The sequence below is a fragment of the Poromitra crassiceps genome (genome assembly GCF_964638095.1).
Source record: "Poromitra crassiceps genome assembly, chromosome: 4".
NCBI lineage: Eukaryota > Metazoa > Chordata > Actinopteri > Beryciformes > Melamphaidae > Poromitra > Poromitra crassiceps.
This window is the reverse complement of record NC_139626.1, coordinates 7,674,929-7,697,476: the sequence shown is the minus strand read 5'-3', so window position 1 is coordinate 7,697,476 and position 22,548 is coordinate 7,674,929. Positions and strand designations below refer to the sequence as shown.

Genomic DNA, 22,548 nt, shown 5'->3' with positions numbered 1-22,548 from the left:
GTTTTAACGATCTTCTTGTCGACGCAGAATCTCATCAAATTTTTATGCTGCAAAAAATAATCATAAATCAAAAGAAGCCTAGGACGCAAGATCTTCCGGTCGACTCTTTGTCTTCTTTAATATCTGGAACCACTTGGGAAACGTCCTGTATGAAATATCTAGTAAGCAATTTAAGTCACACAATCGCTTACGGAAGCCATTTTGGGGCGGGAACTGTTCTTTACACAAACAGAATAACTTCCTATTCGCCAAGAGTCTGTGTGATCCTGTGGCAACATGACAACATGCAGAATTCTCTCCCAACTCTACAATTGGCTGCTTTTAATTTATAATCGCACTGTGATAGGTCCATTAAGGCTGCCACACACACACACGCGCGCGCGCGCACACACACACACACACACACACACACACACACACACACACACACCACACACCACACACACAAACACACACAATATTATTACACATAACATTACATATAATATTTATAAAATGGCTACTACATATACCTGGCAAGGTTTCATCAAATAAACACACAGCAACAAAAAAATGCAATCATTTATTCATAACAAATAATCATTCTTCCACAAAGCAATGTAGTTCTTTAGCAACCTTTAGCAGAATGGTTGCCAAGCAACATTATGTATATTTCTTGTCTTTAGGTGAGATTTCTAGATAAACCCGTAGTTGGTTTCTATCTCACCTGCACATGTTTTTTTTTATTTCTTTGTATACATTTTATTTTCTGTTTAACCTGTTTGCTTTTAAAATGTGCAAATAAACAAACAAACAAACAAACAAGCAACCCACGGACGCAGCAACACACAGACGCTGTTGGGCACAGTCATACCGTGATGCGCTCACAGGTGTGTGTTTATAGAGAATTTCACAACGGCTTGGAATATGGCTCAGCCAATCATAATCAAGGACCGGAAACTATCCGTTTTATAAAGTGTATTTGGAGCTTTGACCTTGGAGGTGAGACAGAAGTGATACAGGCGTTGGGGGGGGGGGGGTCTAGTGAGATATGAGTGAGATATGAGGCCGCTGTGTGGTGACAACTGTGACAAGACGACACCCAAGTGTTCAATCTGACAAAGTGACAGGAGGGAATTAAAGAGCTTGGAGATGGACACCCCCGTTCTGTATCGCTGCATCTGGAATTGAAATGGGGAGAGGGGGTTGTGAGAGAGAGAGAGAGAGAGAGAGAGAGAGAGAGAGAGAGAGAGAGAGAGAGAGAGAGAGAGAGAGAGAGAGAGAGAGAGAGAGAGAGAGAGAGAGAGAGAGAGAGAGAGAGAGAGAGAGAGAGAGAGAGAGATCGGCTGAAGGATGTTTACATGTTCATTCAAGGTGTGCCTACACACAAACACTATCCCATAACACATGTGGAGAGACATCAGTGCTAGGAGGTACACACAGCACATTGCACAAACATACTATAGCCAGACATGTAGTGAAGCTATCGTTCCACTTTTTATTATTTTTGATACAAACCTTATTTTGGCAATATGTTCTTCTCTAGACAATATCTCCATTTTTAATTGGGGTTGTTTGCCATATGGTGATAATGGCCTGGAGGTCATACATGTAGTTATCCATCTTTTTACCCCATCGTTGATCATAGCTACCTCTCCACCTCGCCCATAACGCTGGAACTCTTTGCGCATTAAATGTCAAGCTGCATGGGTGGGTGAATTGGTCAAGGTGAGAGGGTGAGGAAGGAGAAGTGGAAAGAGGGAGGGGTGAGGAAGAAGACGAGGAGATGAAGGAGGAGGGGGTGAGGAAGACGAGGAGATGAAGGAGGAGGGGTGAGGAAGACGAGGAGATGAAGGAGGAGGGGTGAGGAAGGAGACGAGGAGATGAAGGAGGAGATGCCTGCTCCATGGAGTCACGGAGGTGTGACGTAGCAGGGCGATCGATCGGAGAAGGTCAAACGGAGGGGAAAGCAGTTAGCTCGTGGTTGATTAGCACTGATAGGCTAACGCTCTGCTAACCCCTCGGCTGCCCTGTGCAGTCCTGTGCAGTGTGTTTACTGCCGCAGGGCAAACCAAGGAGAAGAGCCCAGCTGATGACTAGAGCTAGCGAGGAGCCAATGGCTGTCTACCAAGGATTTATATAGCAGTTAACAGTTAACGCCTGCACTGTAAACCTGGGATCATTACTATGTTAAACCTATTGTTTCAGCCACGCTGCCTACTTCCTTGTTGGATGACATAAAGAAAGAGGAAGATATCCACTCCTCATCATCACTGACTCATCTCACTTTCTCTGTCTTTTGCAACCCGTGTTCCACCCTTTGACCCCCGACACATTCTATTCCTGCCTCCCTCACCTCACCCCCTCTCTCCACCCACCCCCTCTCTCCACTCACCCCCCCCCTCTCCACTCACCCCCCCCCCTCTCCACTCACCCCCCCCCTCTCCACTCACCCCCCCCTCTCCACTCACCCCCTCTCTCCACCCACCCCCTCTCTCCACCCACCCCCCCCCTCTCCACTCACCCCCTCTCTCCACTCACCCCCCCCTCTCCACTCACCCCCTCTCTCCACCCACCCCCTCTCTCCACCCACCCCCCCCTCTCCACCACTCACCCCTCTCTCCACTCACCCCCCCTCTCCACTCACCCCCTCTCTCCACTCACCCCCTCTCTCCACTCACCCCCTCTCTCCACTCACCCCCTCTCTCCACTCACCCCCCCTCTCCACTCACCCCCTCTCTCCACTCACCCCCCTCTCTCCACTCACCCCCCAACTCACCCCCTCTCTCCACCCACCCCCCCCCCCCTCCACTCACCCCCTCTCTCCACCCACCCCCCCCCCCCTCTCCACTCACCCCCTCTCTCCAGCCAACCCCACCTCACCCCCTCTCTCCACCCACCCTCACCTCACCCCCTCTCTCCACTCACCCCCTCTCTCCACTCACCCTCACCTCACCCCCTCTCTCCACCCACCCCCACCTCACCCCCTCTCTCCACCCACCCCCACCTCACCCCCTCTCTCCACCCCCCCCCCCCCCCCCTCTCTCCACCCACCCCAGCTCATCCCCTCTCTCCACTCACCCCCACCTCACCCCCTCTCTCCACCCACCCCCACCTCACCCCCTCTCTCCACCCACCCCCCCCCCCCTCTCCACCCACCCCAGCTCACCCCCTCTCTCCACCCACCCCCACCTCACCCCCTCTCTATCCAGCGCTCCCTTTCCCCTCTCTCTAGTCTCTTCTCTCTTTTTCCGCCGTTGTCATGCCAACTTCCCTGGAGACAGTGTTGTCATGGCTACGGAGCGGCAGGGCAGATCAGCTGATGTCTGGTGTCGCCCAGGCATGTGCACAAATCGCCCTCCTGTGTGCGCCGCCGTTTCCCCTCCGCTTTCCCAGCGGGGCTTATTTGTGATGCCTCCAGCTCTCTCTCTCTCTCTCTCTCTCTCTCTCTCTCTCTCCTGTCTTTTTTTCCCATCCACCCCCCCCCCCCATTGCTCTCCTCAGACTCCCACAACTCATGCCCACAGCCGCAGTGTGACCACATAGACCTGTGGTTATACACTGACAGTGAACTGTGTGCGTTGGTAGTTGTCGAGTAATTATTGCTAGTCACCTAATGAGACTGAGGAGAGAAAAAACACGGCCACAACTTGCAAGGTGCCCTCATAGCAAGAGAGACTCCATTCAGTCATGAAGCACACCCCCCCCCCCCCGCCCCGCCCGCCCCGCCCCGCCCCAAATGACCGCTGCGATATGTTACATAACCAACAAGTTGTTCATATAAGAATAGACTGGGAGGAGCCTTCTGCTCCATCCAGATGTTGACCGGAGCAGAATGCTCTTGTCAGCGAGTGGTGACTTCCTGACTGCACTCCACAACGTGTTCACAACGTGTCCACGTCACACGGCCGCTTGCTCACTCACTTAGATATTGACATGACATTTAGAAAAGTGAGCAAGGTGTCCGTAAACACGTTGTCCCCAAACACGTTGTCCCCCACAAATGCTGCTCTAAACCTCTGGACCAATCAGGAACACAATATGCCACCTTGTCACCTGTAATTCAGAGCCGTGTAGATAGAAGAGTCCCGACATCTCCATTCACTCCAATGGACCAGTTTTTCACTCTCAAGAGTTCCAGGAAGTAAGGTCCTGGATTAAGCAGCACTGTCGAGTTGCAGCAAAATAGACAGTTTGTGTTGTACTCTGAAAGGGTTTTTCATCCCTTGAATCAGCTTTATTTTAGCATGCAAAAGTAGCGCGAGACCCATTCCTGGCTGTTCCTTGGCTAATGAGTCTCGCATTTTGGTCCTCCGCTGACGCCACTCTCTCTCTAGAGGACACTACTGTAATTGTAGCGTCTCCCTTGGGCCAATCAGTGTAACTTTGAAAATGCTCCAGTTCCAGAGTTCCAGAGTACTGTAGGAATGAGTCCGGACACTAGCACTTCCAGCTCGTACGTGTAAAAGGCAATGGGATTTTTCTATGGGGATTTTGGTTAATTTAGCCATGAAATAAGCTCTGTGGGTAACAAAAGTGTATGAAACGGCGAAGTTTGTGTTCAGGAAGATAATCGTCACAAATGAGGACCACTTTTATGACGTTTGAAGCGTTTTCTGAAAATCGCGTTTAAGAAAATGCATTTCGCTTCAAAACTCATAAAAATGTTCCTCATTTGTGAAGCTTAACTTGCTGAACACAAACTTCGCCGTTTCGTACATTTTTGTTAACCACAGATCTTATTTCATGGCGAAATTAACCAAAATCCCCATACAAAAATCCCATTGCCTTTTTTCCACCTACAGTACGAACCAGGAAGTGCAGGGACTTCTGGTTAAGCCACACACAAAAATACGCCATCCCTGCCGTACTCCGTTAGATGCATAATTTCCATCAACAAGTTGACTGAAAATCCAAGCCGTGGTGTCTGAGCTATCAGCGATGACACATGGACCAGTGAATGAATGATGTAGCAGCGCTCTGGGCCTAGTCAGTGTCATTTTGGAAATCCTGACATGCAGTGGTGAGCATGGCCGTAACTACTATTGAGGACACTGAGGTCATGACCTCGGTATTTTCAACAACAACAAAAATTGAAAAATAGCCCCGGCCCCCAGATCTATTCATCTGTCATTGATGTTTTAAAGCCCTCATAAATAACATGATATATGACACAGGTGATCAGAAATGCAACTATTTGCTTCCTCTCTGTGTGCTATATAGAAGGAAGAGACATAACTCCACAACGTTCAAATGTTGCATTGGGGCTAGATTGGTGCTAGACTTTGGGGACAGTTCTATTGAAGTGAATGGGTAAGTAGTAACTCCCCTGTAAGTGCTGTTTGTGTAGATGGGCCATTGTATTTAATTGAGCAGTATTCTGCCATATATGTGACCTGTATGCAGAATATATATTATATGGGGAGACATTTATTTTTTTGTATCATTGTAAAGCAACAGCACAGTAAAGAGGATATTAATCTAATATGATGTCTGTAGTTCTTTGTATATCTAGCCTCTTGATTTTGCTCTCAAAGTGCACCAGATTGAACCATTTTACTTTCAAATGGACACAATTTTCTAACCGACCCCCCACGTCGCGCTAAAATGACCTGGGTATTTCTCAAACCCTGGCTTACGGCCATGCTGGTGAGATGCATCTTCATCCCAAGTTTCATCAACATCCAATCAGTGGTGTTTGAGATGTGTGTTCAGTGGATGAAGAAGAAGGGAATAGATGGATGGTGACCGATCCATCCTCACTGATTCCATTGCGGGGACAAACATGCCGTGGTGAATGAAGAGAAAGAATGAGACTAGGAAACAAATCACAATGTATCATTACCCAACTCATTAGAACAATGACTCTCGTTCCAATCAATTAAAGCCTTTAATATAAATGTAAATGTAACCGGCGCAATGTAATTAACTGTGGGTGGATCGCTGCAAACAGAGGCGCGGCTTCGGGGCTTTAATTGACTGTGATTACCGAAGTGTTTTGTCGCCGACGGGGAGAGAAGTCGCGGCCGTCATGTCGTTGGGTAAATAAGCTAGCTGCTTGTTGTTTAGCCCTGGGTTAGCAGCCTGTCTCTCCCTGTCCTCTTCAGTTCTGATGGAGATGGAGTGAGGACATGCCCCCTGGCAGTTTCCTCAGCACACTCCGGCTCAGAGAGACAGATTAAGGGAGAAACAAATTGATAGAACAGTGGGGGAAACCTGAGGGAGAGAATGATTATGGAGAGAGAGAGGGAGAGAGAGAGAGAGAAAGATATGCTAAAAGCAAGAGAGATATCTGTTAAAAAAAATGGGGACATGGGAACATGAGGCAGAGTTCCATCCTAGCTGTATTTACCTGTGATGTTATTGGAGTCTACCTGTTGTGCGCACTGTGAAGCCTTGCATAGCTGAACAATCCAACCGCAATATTGGTATTTTTCATTCCGTCCAGCTGCTCTCCAGTGGTGTGTGGGTTGGAGGCTTTGATTGAAAACCTTGGATTGAAAACCTTCGATTAGTCCGTTGGGATTCTGATCAATAACTCCTTGCTGCAACCGTGGATCTCAATCTTGGAGGGGAGAAATCCCATATCAGATACCAGATATTGTCTTCTTTTTTTTTTTCTTTTTTTTTACAAAGGTTTTCTGACCATTATAATAACGTTACAGCAATAAATTCCCGTAGAGATTTTCTTAATGCTTTTGATGATACTTTCACACAGATTTATATATAAAAAAATATATATATCAAATGTTTTCTGATTTTTCTCCCCCAATTGTACTTGGCCAATTCCCCCTGCTGTCCCGCTCGTTGCACCACCCCCTCTGCTGATCTGGGGAGAGTTGTAGACTAGCACCATGCTTCCTCAGATACATGTGCAGCAAGGTAGGAAATTAGCGGGGGCTCGGGGCAAAAGGCCCCTAAAAAATCTAGAGTTGCCCTTGGAATTGTGGTGACGGGGGCTTTTAAATGCCCCCATAAAATAAAGAGTTTAATACTTTCTGTATTTTAACGTTATTCTGTATTTGCAAAGCGTGACTCAAATCCGTACCTGCACAACCCTCGCCCCTCCTCCTACTAGAGTTATTTACCTCGGTGACAGACAGCACAAGCTACCTGGCCAGCTAGTTCACTTATGTTTTTGCCAAGTACATTAATAACATGCCAGACAATCAACAGTGTTGTTGAGAGAGGAAATGGGGGTCTTTTACTGTGATTGTTTATGAACTTTCAGAAATAAAACATGATTGGATCAGAGTCATTGATTGGTCTGTCATCCTAGGTGCAACTGGTATTTCCCAACATTTGATCAAATTGCCCTGGAAATGATCCAAAATGCCCCCGAAATATGTTTCACAAGGGCAAAAAAAGATAATTTCCTACCCTGATGTGCAGTCACCAGCCGCTTCTTTTCACCTGACAGCGGGGAGTTTCACCGGCAGGACCAGGACACGCTATCCCCCCCAGTCCCCCTCCCCCTTGAACAGGCGCCCCGACCGACCACAGGAGGCACTAGTGCAGCGACCAGGACCAGGACACATTCCCCCCCCTTTTTTTTTAGATTATTATTTTGGGCATTTTGCCTTTATTCGATAGGACAGTATGTGCTAGACAGTGACAGGAAAGCAGGGAGGAAGAGAGGGGAGGACATGCAACGAATGACCACAGGTCGGATTCAAACATATCTATATATATATATATATATATATATATATATATATATATATATATATATATATATATATATATATATATGGGATGTCACAATATATCGTCCCACAATATATCGCGATATCAAAACGTGACAATATGTATCGTTGAGATTAAATCTCATATCGTGAGAAAAAGAAGCTGAACATGGTGGCACTGATCTGCATCTGATAACATGCTCGCTAGTCTCCTTTTCATTGCTTTGTTTGAACAGACGAGGGACGTTACAGACACGGAGGATGAAAATGGTGAAATTACTCAAATTAGCGTGGAGGATGCCCCCTCAACTTACAAATCGATTGCAAAAAAATATTGTTGAAATATCGTATTGTATCGTTATCGTGAACCCAATATCGTGTATCGTATCGTATCGTGAACTGAGTGTATCGTGACACCCCTAGTATATAGTATGAGCCCCAACACTAGCCCATGAAGCTACACAGGACTATGGTGAATTGCAGTGTTCACAGCATTAGTCCAATTCTACGTGAGAAAGTTGAACATGAGCAGTGTCTTGTATCATCAAGGTTTTGCCCTCCCCACTAAAAGGAGAGATCTGCTGAATACACCAAAGTCCCCTGGTTCCCCTTCTGTCCTCCCGACTTAAATAAGGGATGATGGATTGTAGTCGGGTGTTAGACCCCAGTGACACTCTGTGTCCGTGTGTGTGTGTGTGTGTGTGTGCGCGTGTGTGTGTGTGTGCGCGTGCGTGCGTGCACAGTATTTGTGCGTAGTTGCTTGTATCTATTAGCTATATCATTTTGTCAATATGTAATACTGTATACATCTGTCCACTCCACACCAGCTTGTACTTGCATCTCTGTGTTTGCATCTACATCGATATGTATGTTAGTGCGCCTACGTGTACTTTGTGTGTCTCTGTGTTCATACTGTATGTGTGTCCTCTCTCTCTCTGTCCGGCCCAGGTGACGGGGGTGAGTGTGTCTCCTGGGAAGGACCAGCTGGTTGTGTTCCACACCAAGGACAACAGGGACCTGGTGGTGTGCCTGCAGGGCATGGTGCCCGCCACCCAGAGCCGCATCGGGGAGCTGGTTGGCACCCTGCTTAGTCACTTCAAAAGGTAAGGAGAGAGAGAGGGAGCAGCAGACGACATGTGGTGCCAGGCTGCATGGCTTTATTCCATTACAGTACTCATTTATCTGCCTTAACATTGCCCTCTGTTTAGCTTCTTCTACATTTGCTTTTCATTTTTAGATCTCTCAATGACATCTGGCCAAAGACTACAGATGAAAACTAGACTGAGGAAAACTTAGGAAAAGGCAGATTTATCTTTCAATCGTTTGATTTAGATTACGTTGATTAAGAAAAAACAACAACACTTGTACTAATCAGCCAATTGTCACCAATTCAAGCCCTAAATCATCATTTGAGTTACTATCATTAATCCAACATTAGCTTCTACTATTGGACTAGGGAATTATTGGAAAGTTTTTTTCATCAGTAGATAATCCACACTGATGATTATCTCCCCACAACTGTCCCTTTTTAAAGACCCTGGTAGGGGTTCAGTGCCTTGCTCAAGGACACTTTGCAGCATGTCAGTCTCTCTAACTGCAAGGATAACACACACACACACACACACACACACACACACACACATACAGACACACACTCCGCCCGGCGATAGCCGTGGCCGGAGCCATTTTGTTTTCGGGTTGTCCTATACGTATCTCTCAGATGGAATTGCTTCAAATTTGGCTCAAACGTCCACTTGGACTCAAGGATGAACTGATTAGATTTTGGTGGTCAAAGTTCAAGGTCACTGTCACCTCACCAACAGCATTTTCATGCTCATTAACGCGATATCTCAGGAACGCCTTGAGGCAATTGCTTCAAATTTGCCTCAAACGTCCACTTGGACTCTCAAGGATGAAGTGATTAGATTGGGATGGGGGCGTGATCAGTAAGGGGGTGGGGCTAGGGAAAATGGGTCCTAGCTAGGCATAGGAAGGTCATAGAGAGTTGGGGTTCGAGGGGTGGGCAGGGGGAGTGGTTGGGGCGATGTGGGTGGTTTTGGGGTAGGAACATTTTCCATGTTGAAAACGATTAGCCGTGTTGTTGACATACTCCCAAACATTGCCATGAGGCTGAATGGCCACACCACTGCGCTGTGGGCTTCAAGGTATCTGTGCTTGTGTGAGTCTGGACAGACGTGGATGGAGACTGCTGACTTGTTGGCCGAGGCATACAACCCCCAGGCGGTATTTCTAGTTTCATTCTCAAATGTATTTTTCCATTCTCTCCCACACGAGAGGGAGGACAGTGATAGTTAAACATGGGTTTCAAATGCAGTTTGTAGAGAGTTACTTCTTTAACTTTGGAGTGGAAAAGCTTATTATCTTCCTTCGAATGAATTCAGTTGTGTGATTTACCAGAATACTGTGACAAATCCAGCTGTGCTACACTCACAGCAACCGCCATTGCCCCTACTTCAAGTCTCATGTTCATTTCGTTTGAGCTCATGGCTGTCAAACATGTAAATGAAATCCCCAGACCGTGCAGACGCTTGCTCTCACCCTTCACTTCATCCAGGTGCATTTCAGGACAGCCCGTAATATAATGTAAAGCTAGTATCGCCTTCCTCTCCGGTCTTCTGTGTAAGAGAATCCTAAACTCTATAACTAGAATATATCAATAAAACATGTAAGACACTGGAGTGGAGCGACATTAAGCATTCTTTTTACAAGTTGGTAATCTGTTACTCTGTGTAGTGCCCTTGTTCAGTACACAGTCATATTTCTGATTAGGTCATTAAGATGCGTATTAGTATGACTATGGCGAGGACATGAGCTAGTGTTGAGAATACGCTGTTCAGTATCGCTTCCTTCAACTCTATTCATTTATGTCGGTGTTCGCCACAGTTCAATTCAGTCAAGGTGGCTCAAAACAAGTATTTTTGTAGTAAGTGTTTTTGGAAGTATTATTGATTGATTGAAAAATATTGCTTTCTTGTACTGAAACTAATATGAGAACGTTTACACACACAAGGGCCCTCCATTATGAACTTATTTGGAGTGGCGCGCGGCGCCGTGCATATTGCACAAAATATCGTAGGCACGGTATTTACAGGGAGAACTTGTGGTACGACAACCGTGGTTGCTCGATATCGCGGTATACCTTAAATCGCTATATCATCACCCCCGTAGTGTTCATTACCCATCCTTAGCAGTTCCCTACACATGCAGTCACCTTTTGACTCCGTGGCACTAACTTCCTAGCCTAGTAAACCAGCCCGTCACGTGAACTCACATTTCATTTGGTTCTGCGTGACGGTCTGGCCCCAACTCTTCACCCAGTCCTTAGCAGGGGCGGGAGCATGGGCGGGCGTAGTTGCCTTGACAGACAACTCCTTCAGCCAATCAGGGTCGGATCCAGTCAAACCCAAATCCACTCGGGAGAAGGGCAAAAACAAAAGCCTAGAAACTCTGCGTTTGCGGCGATACTCCTGTACTTGTTTAATTGTTGTTATTGAGTCTATTTCTGCAATAACTGCACTTTATGTCTGTTTAAACTAGACAAACGCTGACATCACTCCTCGAGACGATCAGGCAAGGAGGCGGCCATTATTGTTTTGTTAGTGCCGTGCTAGTAGCGTTCCTGATTGGCCAACTTGCGCTGTCAATCACAGCGCAGTCGCTGATTGGCTCTTCCGCTCCGCAGCTTCTGCTAAACCCCCCCCCCCCCCCACTGGCTTTGGGGCCAGACCGTCACGCAGAACCAAATGAAATGTGAGTTCACGTGACGGACTGGTTTACCAGGCTACTAACTTCCTGTCCACCTACTGCCCAATCAGTGGAGACTTTCACAGCTTTGGCGAGGACAACTGTGAGGTGGAAATGGTTTGTTTCCTCCATTGAAATCGATGGTTAATAAGGGGAGTGCATGCCAGAGAGTGTATAAACAAAAGTGATGCGTCAACTTTTCATTCCCCTTTGCTCCTGTGCTCGAATACCAGGAGAGGACAACACAATGTGTTGCATTGTCACCTTCTGTAACAGTGCAGTGCACACACCTACAGGATGACACTGTCTCCTCCTGTAGAAGTGCACACTGTATCCACTGTAGATCAGGGTCAGAAAGTAACTAGGGCACAGACGGTGCAAAAATGCTCTTGAAAGTTCCTAAAATGTTCATGAACTGAAAAAGCACGGGACAAAAAATACCCCTGATAATAAGAGTATTACGCTGTTTTAGCATTTCACCTTCATATTACAGTATGTGTTGATTTATCAAAAGTTCACCAGTGAATGTGCCTCCTCTCCCCTAAAATCACATCAAGAGGGCAAAAAATAAGTAGTTGATTTTTTGTGTGTACTGTATATACAGTAAATTTATACTGTACACTTAAAAGTGATAGACACTTTTGCATTAAAATTATATCGTTCATGTTATGGTCGGCCTTTTCAGTCATTTTGATAAGTTTATATTTCTGTTGGTATGATAAAGCATTTTTTTTTTTTTAGATTACTACATATACCCATTTGTCTTGTGAAACAGCTCATCATAGTGTGGCATAGATATTGATTTGTGTGTCTGTGTTGTCTCTCTTTCAGTTAGTGTGTGCGTGTGCATGCGCGTGTGTGTGTGTGAGAGAGAGGGTGGGGGGGAGACATCTACAGAGAGGGAGTGAGAACGTGAGTGTGCACAGATGTGACTGCATCTGCTTATTTGGGTGTGCGTGCGTGTGTGTGTGTGTGTTTGTGTGTGCATGCGTGTTTGTGTGTGAGCGCGTGCGTGCGTGTTTGTGTTTGTGTGTGCGTGTGCGCGCGCGACATTGCCTGTGTGTGAGGGAGGTGTTCACATACTTGATCATTGCCATTCTATGATGCTATCTGGTTCTATTGTGGAGCCCATTGCTCTGTGGGTGTCAGGGCTGAGAAAGGCCTCCACAGGGCCTTGCTTAATGACTCTCCATGTGCTCCGCATGCCGAGCCATCCATCACTGTGCAACACTGACAGAACAAAGGACGCACCGGCACGGGCAGCAGCGGCGGGCGCGTGTGTGTACGCTTGACTGCATGAAAATGTATGTGTATTGCAACCATTACGAAGTGTGTGTATGTCTGTGTGTATGTCTGTGTGTAGAATATGTCCACTTGACTGCATGGCAGTGTGTATGCTTACACACATGCATTCCTGAAATGCGCTCTCTCTGCGAGTGCGCGCGTACGGACGTGTCATCATGTTGTGCATGCTGCGTCCCCCTCTGCAGCTCCCTGTAGATGTGGCTTTAACCTTTATCTCTCCTTCAGCACGCTGCACAGTGCACAGGTCTCTCCTTCAGCATGCTGCACAGTGCACATGTCTCTCTTTCAGCACACTGCACAGTGCACAGGTCTCTCCTTCAGCACGCTGCACAGTGCACAGGTCTCTCTTTCAGCACGCTGCACAGTGCACAGGTCTCTCCTTCAGCACACTGCACAGTGCACAGGTCTCTCTTTCAGCACGCTGCACAGTGCACAGGTCTCTCTTTCAGCACGCTGCACAGTGCACAGGTCTCTCCTTCAGCACGCTGCACAGGTCTCTCTTTCAGCATGCTGCACAGTGCACAGGTCTCTCCTTCACCTTCAGCATGCTGCATAGTGCACAGGTCTCTCCTTCAGCACGCTGCACAGTGCACAGGTCTCTCCTTCAGCATGCTGCACAGTGCACAGGTCTCTCCTTCAGCATGCTGCACAGTGCACAGGTCTCTCCTTCAGCATGCTGCACAGTGCACAGGTCTCTCCTTCAGCATGCTGCACAGTGCACAGGTCTCTCCTTCAGCATGCTGCACAGTGCACAGGTCTCTCCTTCAGCACACTGCACAGTGCACAGGTCTCTCCTTCAGCATGCTGCACAGTGCACAGGTCTCTCCTTCAGCATGCTGCACAGTGCACAGGTCTCTCCTTCAGCATGCTGCACAGTGCACAGGTCTCTCCTTCAGCACGCTGCACAGTGCACAGGTCTCTCCTTCAGCATGCTGCACAGTGCACAGGTCTCTCCTTCAGCATGCTGCACAGTGCACAGGTCTCTCCTTCAGCACGCTGCACAGTGCACAGGTCTCTCCTTCAGCATGCTGCACAGTGCACAGGTCTCTCCTTCAGCATGCTGCACAGTGCACAGGTCTCTCCTTCAGCACGCTGCACAGTGCACAGGTCTCTCCTTCAGCATGCTGCACAGTGCACAGGTCTCTCCTTCAGCATGCTGCACAGTGCACAGGTCTCTCCTTCAGCACGCTGCACAGTGCACAGGTCTCTCCTTCAGCACACTGCACAGTGCACAGGTCTCTCCTTCAGCATGCTGCACAGTGCACAGGTCTCTCCTTCAGCACGCTGCACAGGTCTCTCTTTCAGCATGCTGCACAGTGCACAGGTCTCTCCTTCAGCATGCTGCACAGTGCACAGGTCTCTCCTTCAGCATGCTGCACAGTGCACAGGTCTCTCCTTCAGCATGCTGCACAGTGCACAGGTCTCTCCTTCAGCATGCTCCACAGTGCACAGGTCTCTCCTTCAGCACGCTGCACAGTGCACAGGTCTCTCATTCAGCATGCTGCACAGTGCACAGGTCTCTCCTTCAGCATGCTGCACAGTGCACAGGTCTCTCCTTCAGCACGCTGCACAGTGCACAGGTCTCTCCTTCACCTTCAGCATGCTGCACAGTGCACAGGTCTCTCATTCAGCATGCTGCACAGTGCACAGGTCTCTCCTTCAGCATGCTGCACAGTGCACAGGTCTCTCTTTCAGCACAGTGCACAGGTCTCTCCTTCACCTTCAGCACAGGTCTGAAAACTGAATGACGCTGCCCCAGAGACTAAACCCTCGTCCCCCCCAGTGCCTGTGACTATGCTCCACTTTCAATCCCAAATCCAAATCTGCGTGGCTGTAAGCTTTGATGTCACTGTGATGATGCTGCTTGATTTAGCTGAAGATTGAAGTGCTTTTTATTTGGAGATAGTGTCAACGCTGGCATGGAGAGGAGATAGCAGAAACCTGCTTGATTGCCTCAAATTGATTCAGAGAATTCGGCAACACTGTACTTCAGAAGATAACCCTCTTATCTGCTGTGATGCACCGCTTGTCCAGAGAAATTCACCAATACTCCCGTCCTCGTTTTGCATAAAAAGGAAACGGTTTAGCTTCCCATGCCTTCATCCTCCCTCCTCCTCCTCCTCCTCCCCCTCCCTCCTTCCTTTGCTCATCTCTCTCTCTCTCTCTCTCATCCCTTTTTCCTGGTTCCTATTTTTGACTACAGTACATCCCCTTTGTACTGATCTCAGTCTCTCCCCCTTCTCTCAATTTCCTCATCTCTCTCTCTCTCTCTCTCTCTCTCCCCCTTTCTCCCTTGGCTCCCCCTCATCCATTTCAGGAGAGGAGGCAATGAAATATTTAAGGCTGTGCTGCTGTTTGAGCCCTATATTTAGATGATCCAGACCCCCCCCCCCCCCCCCTCATGTGTTGACATGCTCCCCACGCACAGCAGCTACTGCAGCACTCTCACCCGCCACTGCCAGGGTAGGAGAGCAGGGACACCCCACATCTGTCACATACAGTAGAAACACTGCAAAATCAGACGACCCCCAAACGGTTGCATGGCTATAAATGACACCCCACACTTTCTGTACCTCGATGTGCCTCACCACCATACACCTGCAGGTATTTATTCATTCTCCTCTCCTCCTTTCTTTTTCTTTTTTCCTTTCTCGCTTTCCTTTCCCCCCATTCTTTTGTTCCTCTCTCTGTCTTTCTCTCCAGAAATTAGATTTTTGCAATCATTTGATTGCCTAGGCCCTAGTCCCATAATGCAGGCTTGTGTGCTTTTTAGTGTGCCATACTGTATGTATATGAACATTCACACAGTGCCCTTTATACATTATACTGTACAATATGTACACATGATCATTTCTCACATGCATAATATAGATCTAGATTTCTACCATACTCGCCTGTGCTAAATAGAGCTATTATACTGTATGGATTATTATCAGCACTCTATCTGGATCAAAACATTTAGCTAGGTGCCCACTCAGGCTCACAGTAGGCATTCCTTTTCTAACAATGTCCCACAATTATTTGCTTTATGCTCAAGTCTCCCAACCAAATGCTGATCTCCTATATCGCATGCTGCCACTGGTATGGTATGGTACAGTATGGCATGTCTGCAGTGTTGACTTTGCACCTCCCTCATGTCTTTGTGATCACTGTGGTGTGAGCTGTAGGGAATTGGCTCTTGGAAAAGTGCTGTAGTAGAAGTGGTGTATTTGAAGAGGCACTGTCATCCCACACCTTTCAAGCATTATAAGTGTCTACTGTCTACAGTGGTGATGCTGCTCAACTCCTCCTTGATCTTTAGTCCTACAGTAGACTAGTCTGGATGTAAAAACCTCGCTCCCGAGTCTTCCGGCGCAAACACGCTTGGTCTTCCGGCGGGAAGATGCCGGGAACGACCCCAAAGAACAATTCTGCTCTGAAAACGGGGCGTCATAGTAACGTAAATAAATGTGATCCACTGTTATCTAGCTACAGTATGTAGCTACAAAAATAAAATGAACTAACACCATATAAAACCATCCTTCTGTGTGGGACAAAGCGGGTCTTCTTCTGCCTTCCTGCCTGTAGTGACGCATACCAGGCTCTCTCTCCTTTGAGAGAGCCTGGTGACGCGAGGTTAGTCCTAGACTTTCTAGGCAGACGGTATAGGGCCGTGCACTGGCAGATGTACACATCATACACATCTTTTTGAAAATCGAAAATCAAAAGGTATCATCCTTTTGAGTATACTAAGTGAAGGAACAAGGGTCTAAGTAAGCAGCACAGCATTATCTGTCCCATTATCTTGTGCAATTTTATGTCTCAGTTGGCATCTCCCCACTGTGTCGTAGTGCAATGCTGTGTCTGTCCTGTTTGTGTGTTCTTGTGTTTTTGTAACGCCGAATGTGGCTATGCGCACTTTTTGCCCAAGACAAATTTCCCTTCTGGGACAATAAAGTTTATCTCATCTCATCTCATCATCATTATCATAAAAACATATGAGAAGTGGGCATCTGACCAGCAGGTTGGCATTTTTAAAATGGTGTGATTGGGGCTTCATATGAATATACAGCTATCAGAGTGCCCAGTGTTTTCGGGTGGGAGTAGAGGTGTAGAGGCCACTGCCTACGCTCATGAAGCCCATGATCAAAGGAGTGTTTTGGAGATGAGCCTGCAGTCTGCATGCGGGAGCTTCCTGTGGAACAACTTGAGCAGAATAGCCGTGCGCATTATTATGGACTTACTGTGCCTCAAGCGCCCCCTGTGGCCAGTCTGTGAGTGGTTTCCCTTCTGCTGCTACAGCCTCTTTGAAGCTGCTCAAACCCCAGCTGCTCCAGTGGACCCACAGAGCAGAGGAAGACTCCGCTTGTACTGGGTAGATCTCAGGTCTAACAGCCAAGACTCCGCTTGTACTGGGTAGATCTCAGGTCTAACAGCCAAGACTCCGCTTGTACTGGGTAGATCTCAGGTCTAACAGCCAAGACTCCGCTTGTACTGGGTAGATCTCAGGTCTAACAGCCAAGACTCCGCTTGTACTGGGTAGATATCAGGTCTAACAGCCAAGACTCCGCTTGTACTGGGTAGATCTCAGGTCTAACAGCCAAGACTCCGCTTGTACTGGGTAGATCTCAGGTCTAACAGCCAAGAATCCGCTTGTACTGGGTAGATCTCAGGTCTAACAGCCAAGACTCCGCTTGTACTGGGTAGATCTCAGGTCTAACAGCCAATGCATATGTGACCCAGTGTATGGTGTGTGTACGGGGCTGGGGTTTCCTACATTTCTGCGTGATTATTTGCTCACTCATCGCCGCATCTTACAATCTTACAATTACAAAAATAGGTTGGTGTTGAATAATTCATCCAGAAACTGCTGTTTAAAAATGTAACTCCATTGAACGCAACACAACTCATCAAACTTCTGCAAAAATGCATACTTACTACTTACAAGCAAATAGCTAGAACATTTTGGACAGGTATTTGCTTAACCTGTATCAGGTCTGTTTAGACCTTGTTAGCGTGGTGCAACAGTATAGAGAGCCAAAGTGGAACGCCACTTCCTGCTTCAGCACTGTACCAGAGATTTTCATCCGGCATTTATTTTCCCATAGACATTTCGTTAAATGCTTGTAAAAATAGTTTTACTTGTTCAAACCAAACGGTTCATATTTAGAAACGGGAGAGATCGCATAACATTTCACTCAGACCAAAACATTCAAAGATGTTGGTTTAAAGATTATTATTATTTATTTTTTTATCCGAGGGAAATGTTCTATCTTTCCCGATTCTAAAGCTGAACCGTTTGGTTTGACCAGGTAAAACAATTTTTATAAGCATTTTACGAAATGTCTATGGGAAAATAAATTGCGGAAGAAAATCTCTGGTACAGTGCTGAAGCAGGAAGTGACGTTTACTTTGCCTCTCTATGCCATGCACATCCATATTGCACTTTTTTTTCTTTTTTTTTTTTATTATTCTATTACAGATACAGGCTTCATGAACAACATTCAGAGAGCCTAGCATTGATCTGCAGCTACTCAGATCATGCTACTCAGAACATGCTCTCTCTCTCTGTCGTTGCATGTGCATGTGTGTCATGACCCATGACCTAATGACAACGTTCCTTTGTGACGGATACTTGTGAGTTCACGGTAGCACATCGTGTCTCTCTCTCCTGGTCGTTGTAGTAGCTGTGTTGTGTGAGCAGTTACAATTGGTTTCTTGGAAAAGCAGTGTGGAGGGTTTCTGTGGCAACAGCTCGCCTCGGCTGTCCGCGTCCACAGTGACTAATGAAAAAGCTGCACAGGAGATTGATACTGGGAGGTAGGGATGTCACGATGCTAGAATCTCTACTTCGATACCGATACCCGGGAAAATATCGATACTTGATATCATTTTCGATACCACGGGAAGGGGGGGATGATGACACATCAGAAAGCATAAAAATAAAGTTAGACAGATGGACGGACAGACGCACACTTCTCCATAATCTAGGCCTGATACAACTTTGAATTTAGACAGCAGATTACCCCTGCCTGATCTAGCCATCAGAACACGTTTAGCTTGTTGAAGCTACAGATACCCACCAACGATAGAGAGTGAAAAATCTGTGATTAAAAGAAAGCACTGTAAAATCATATATCTACACACAAGGTTACATACATCATTATGCATGCTACACATTTTACTATATTATATACATGATGATACGACACAAATACAGCATATTTTTGGACTGTGGGAGGAAACCGGGGGGAGTACATGCAAACTCCACACAGAAGGGAGTGGGGTGGAGATTCAAACCTACAACCTTCTTGCTGTGAGAGGACAGTGCTCACCACTGAGCCACCATGTTGCAAGAATATAATCAATAATAATAAAAAATAAAAAAGCAATCATCACATTAGGAAATCAAATCGATGACTTCAACAGTGGATACTGTGCACCAGCAATTATACAGGGCTCATCTCAGACGGAGACGAGTCTGAGTACAGGCAGCAGGTCGACCATCTGGTGACTTGGTGCAGTCAAAACAACCTGGAGCTAAATGCTCAAAAGACAGTGGAGATGATTGTGGATTACAGGAGGAACACAGTCCCACCCTCCCCCATCACCCTGGGTGACTCCACAGTTAGTTAGTGCGAGGTCTGAGGAGTCCCTCTCTCTCCCCTGTCATATGAGTCAGCAGTAACATGGCAGTCCAAGGCCCTCCATCGATCCGATAGATTGATGCGGTCACATTGTGTTGCCCCCCTGCCTGGCCTGAAGAGAGCTAGTCCGGCCCCCCCTGGCCTGAAGAGAGCTAGTCCGGCCCCCCCTGGCCTCAAGAGAGCTAGTCCGGCCCCCCCTGGCCTGAAGAGAGCTAGTCCGGCCCCCCCTGGCCTGAAGAGAGCTAGTCCGGCCCCCCCTGGCCTGAAGAGAGCTAGTCCGGCCCCCCTGGCCTGAAGAGAGCTAGTCCGCAATAGTGGAAGGAGGGAGGGAGCTGAGGTAGTTTGAAGGTGAGAGAAGGGGATAAATTGAAGAAGCAAAAAGAGAGCCGGGGACCATGGAGATCTGTAGGACAGATCGGTGCAGGCAGAGACAGGGACTGTGGAGATCTGTAGGACAGATCGGTGCAGACAGAGACAGGGACTATGGAGATCTGTAGGACAGATCGGTGCAGACAGAGACAGGGACTATGGAGATCTGTAGGACAGATCGGTGCAGACAGAGACAGGGACTATGGAGATCTGTAGGACAGATCGGTGCAGACAGAGACAGGGACTGTGGAGATCTGTAGGACAGATCGGTGCAGACAGAGACAGGGACTATGGAGATCTGTAGGACAGATCGATGCAGACAGAGACAGGGACTATGGAGATCTGTAGGACAGATCGGTGCAGACAGAGACAGGGACTATGGAGATCTGTAGGACAGATCGATGCAGACAGAGACAGGGACTGTGGAGATCTGTAGGACAGATCGGTGCAGACAGAGACAGGGACTGTGGAGATCTGTAGGACAGATCGGTGCAGACAGAGACAGGGACTGTGGAGATCTGTAGGACAGATCGGTGCAGACAGAGACAGGGACTATGGAGATCTGTAGGACAGATCGGTGCAGACAGAGACAGGGACTATGGAGATCTGTAGGACAGATCAGTTCAGACAGAGACAGGGACTGTGGAGATCTGTAGGACAGATCGGTGCAGACAGAGACAGGGACTATGGAGATCTGTAGGACAGATCGGTGCAGACAGAGACAGGGACTATGGAGATCTGTAGGACAGATCAGTGCAGACAGAGACAGGGACTATGGAGATCTGTAGGACAGATCGGTGCAGACAGAGACAGGGACTATGGAGATCTGTAGGACAGATCGGTGCAGACAGAGACAGGGACTGTGGAGATCTGTAGGACAGATCAGTGCAGACAGAGACAGGGACTATGGAGATCTGTAGGACAGATCGGTGCAGACAGAGACAGAGACTGTGGAGATCTGTAGGACAGATCGGTGCAGACAGAGACAGGGACTGTGGAGATCTGTAGGACAGATCGGTGCAGACAGAGACAGAGACTGTGGAGATCTGTAGGACAGATCGGTGCAGACAGAGACAGGGACTGTGGAGATCTGTAGGACAGATCGGTGCAGACAGAGACAGGGACTATGGAGATCTGTAGGACAGATCAGTTCAGACAGAGACAGGGACTATGGAGATCTGTAGGACAGATCAGTGCAGACAGAGACAGGGACTATGGAGATCTGTAGGACAGGTCGGTGCAGACAGAGACAGGGACTGTGGAGATCTGTAGGACAGATCGGTGCAGACAGAGACAGGGACTGTGGAGATCTGTAGGACAGATCGGTGCAGACAGAGACAGGGACTGTGGAGATCTGTAGGACAGATCAGTGCAGACAGAGACAGGGACTATGGAGATCTGTAGGACAGGTCGGTGCAGACAGAGACAGGGACTGTGGAGATCTGTAGGACAGATCAGTGCAGACAGAGACAGGGACTGTGGAGATCTGTAGGACAGATCAGTGCAGACAGAGACAGAGACTGTGGAGATCTGTAGGACAGATCGGTGCAGACAGTGACAGGGACTGTGTAGATCTGTAGGACAGATCAGTGCAGACAGAGACAGAGACTGTGGAGATCTGTAGGACAGATCGGTGCAGACAGAGACAGGGACTGTGTAGATCTGTAGGACAGATCGGTGCAGACAGTGAACAGGGAAAGGAAGGAGAGAGAGATGTAGAGAGGATGTTGAGTGTGGAAAAAGAAGCGCAGTCATATTGATCTGCCAGTGTCATGTCTTATTTACCGGTGTGGGCCTCACACACTTTGATCAGGTAACCAATCAGGATAAACCGAGGTTTTTTTATGTGTGTGTGTATGTGTGTATGTGTGTGTGTGTGTGTGTGTGTGTGTGTGTGTGTGTGTGTGTGTGTGTGTGTGTGTGAGAATCAGATCTGTAACAATAACAAAATCAGATCTGTAATAATATCAAAATCAGATCCGTAATAATAACAAAACCAAAACGCTGTTGGTGAATACATGTGGCATAGTGCACGTTCTGCTATATATGGGGGTGGCGTTATCATTACTGATAGCAAGAAAGAGAAAGGGTGAAGAGAGGATGGTAGAAAGAGTGAGAAAAGAGAGAGAGAGCCAAGCTGCCTTTGTCTACCCCATCAAGGTCACCCTTTCTGCTGAATCAAATATTTCAGACTGAAAGCAGGGGGCTTCTCTCCTCCTCTCCATCCCTCCCTCCCTCTCTCCGTCTACCACCCTCTCGCTCGTACCCCTCCCCCTCTTGTTTTTCAGCTCACATTCCACCTCTCCCTCCCTCCTTTCTGGGGCGCTGCGGATGCAGTTCCCATGGCAACCATTGGATCCATGTTTGTCTGATACGTGATCCATTAATAACCCTGCTGGCTGGAAATAATAACGGCACGTCTCCAGAGAGAGAGAGAGAGAGAGAGAGAGAGAGAGAGAGAGAGAGAGAGAGAGAGAGAGAGAGAGAGAGAGAGAGAGAGAGAGAGAGAGAGAGAGAGAGAGAGAGAGAGAGAGAGAGAGAGAGAGAGAGAGAGAGAGAGAGAGAGAGAGAGAGAGAGAGAGAGAGAGAGAGAGAGAGAGAGAGAGAGAGAGAGCCCCTGCTAACAGAATCATATAGAGATGGCATATGACATTTACAGCTTAGGACAGGAATCCATATACGGAGTGTGATATAAATATGTGAAAGTGAGTGATATGACAGAGGATGTGTGGCCCAAGCCTTTACTTTAACACTTTAACACACCTCTCTCTGCGTTACTGTACGGACAATAGGGATTTTCCTCATGGAAACATTTGCAG

At 47.6% G+C, this 22,548-nt stretch overlaps 1 protein-coding gene across 2 annotated transcripts in view; it reads left to right on the top strand.

Annotated features, from left to right (window-relative positions):
• The window catches only part of myo1d (myosin 1D), a gene marked incomplete at its 5' end in the record, with an annotated part of 171,901 nt that overhangs the window by 124,689 nt on the left and 24,664 nt on the right, over positions 1-22,548 (top strand). For both annotated transcript variants that reach the window (XM_083635102.1, XM_083635103.1), the window contains one exon: positions 8,613-8,767. In XM_083635102.1, the coding sequence (XP_083491228.1) occupies positions 8,613-8,767 (155 nt within the window). The remainder of the gene's footprint in view (positions 1-8,612; positions 8,768-22,548) is intronic.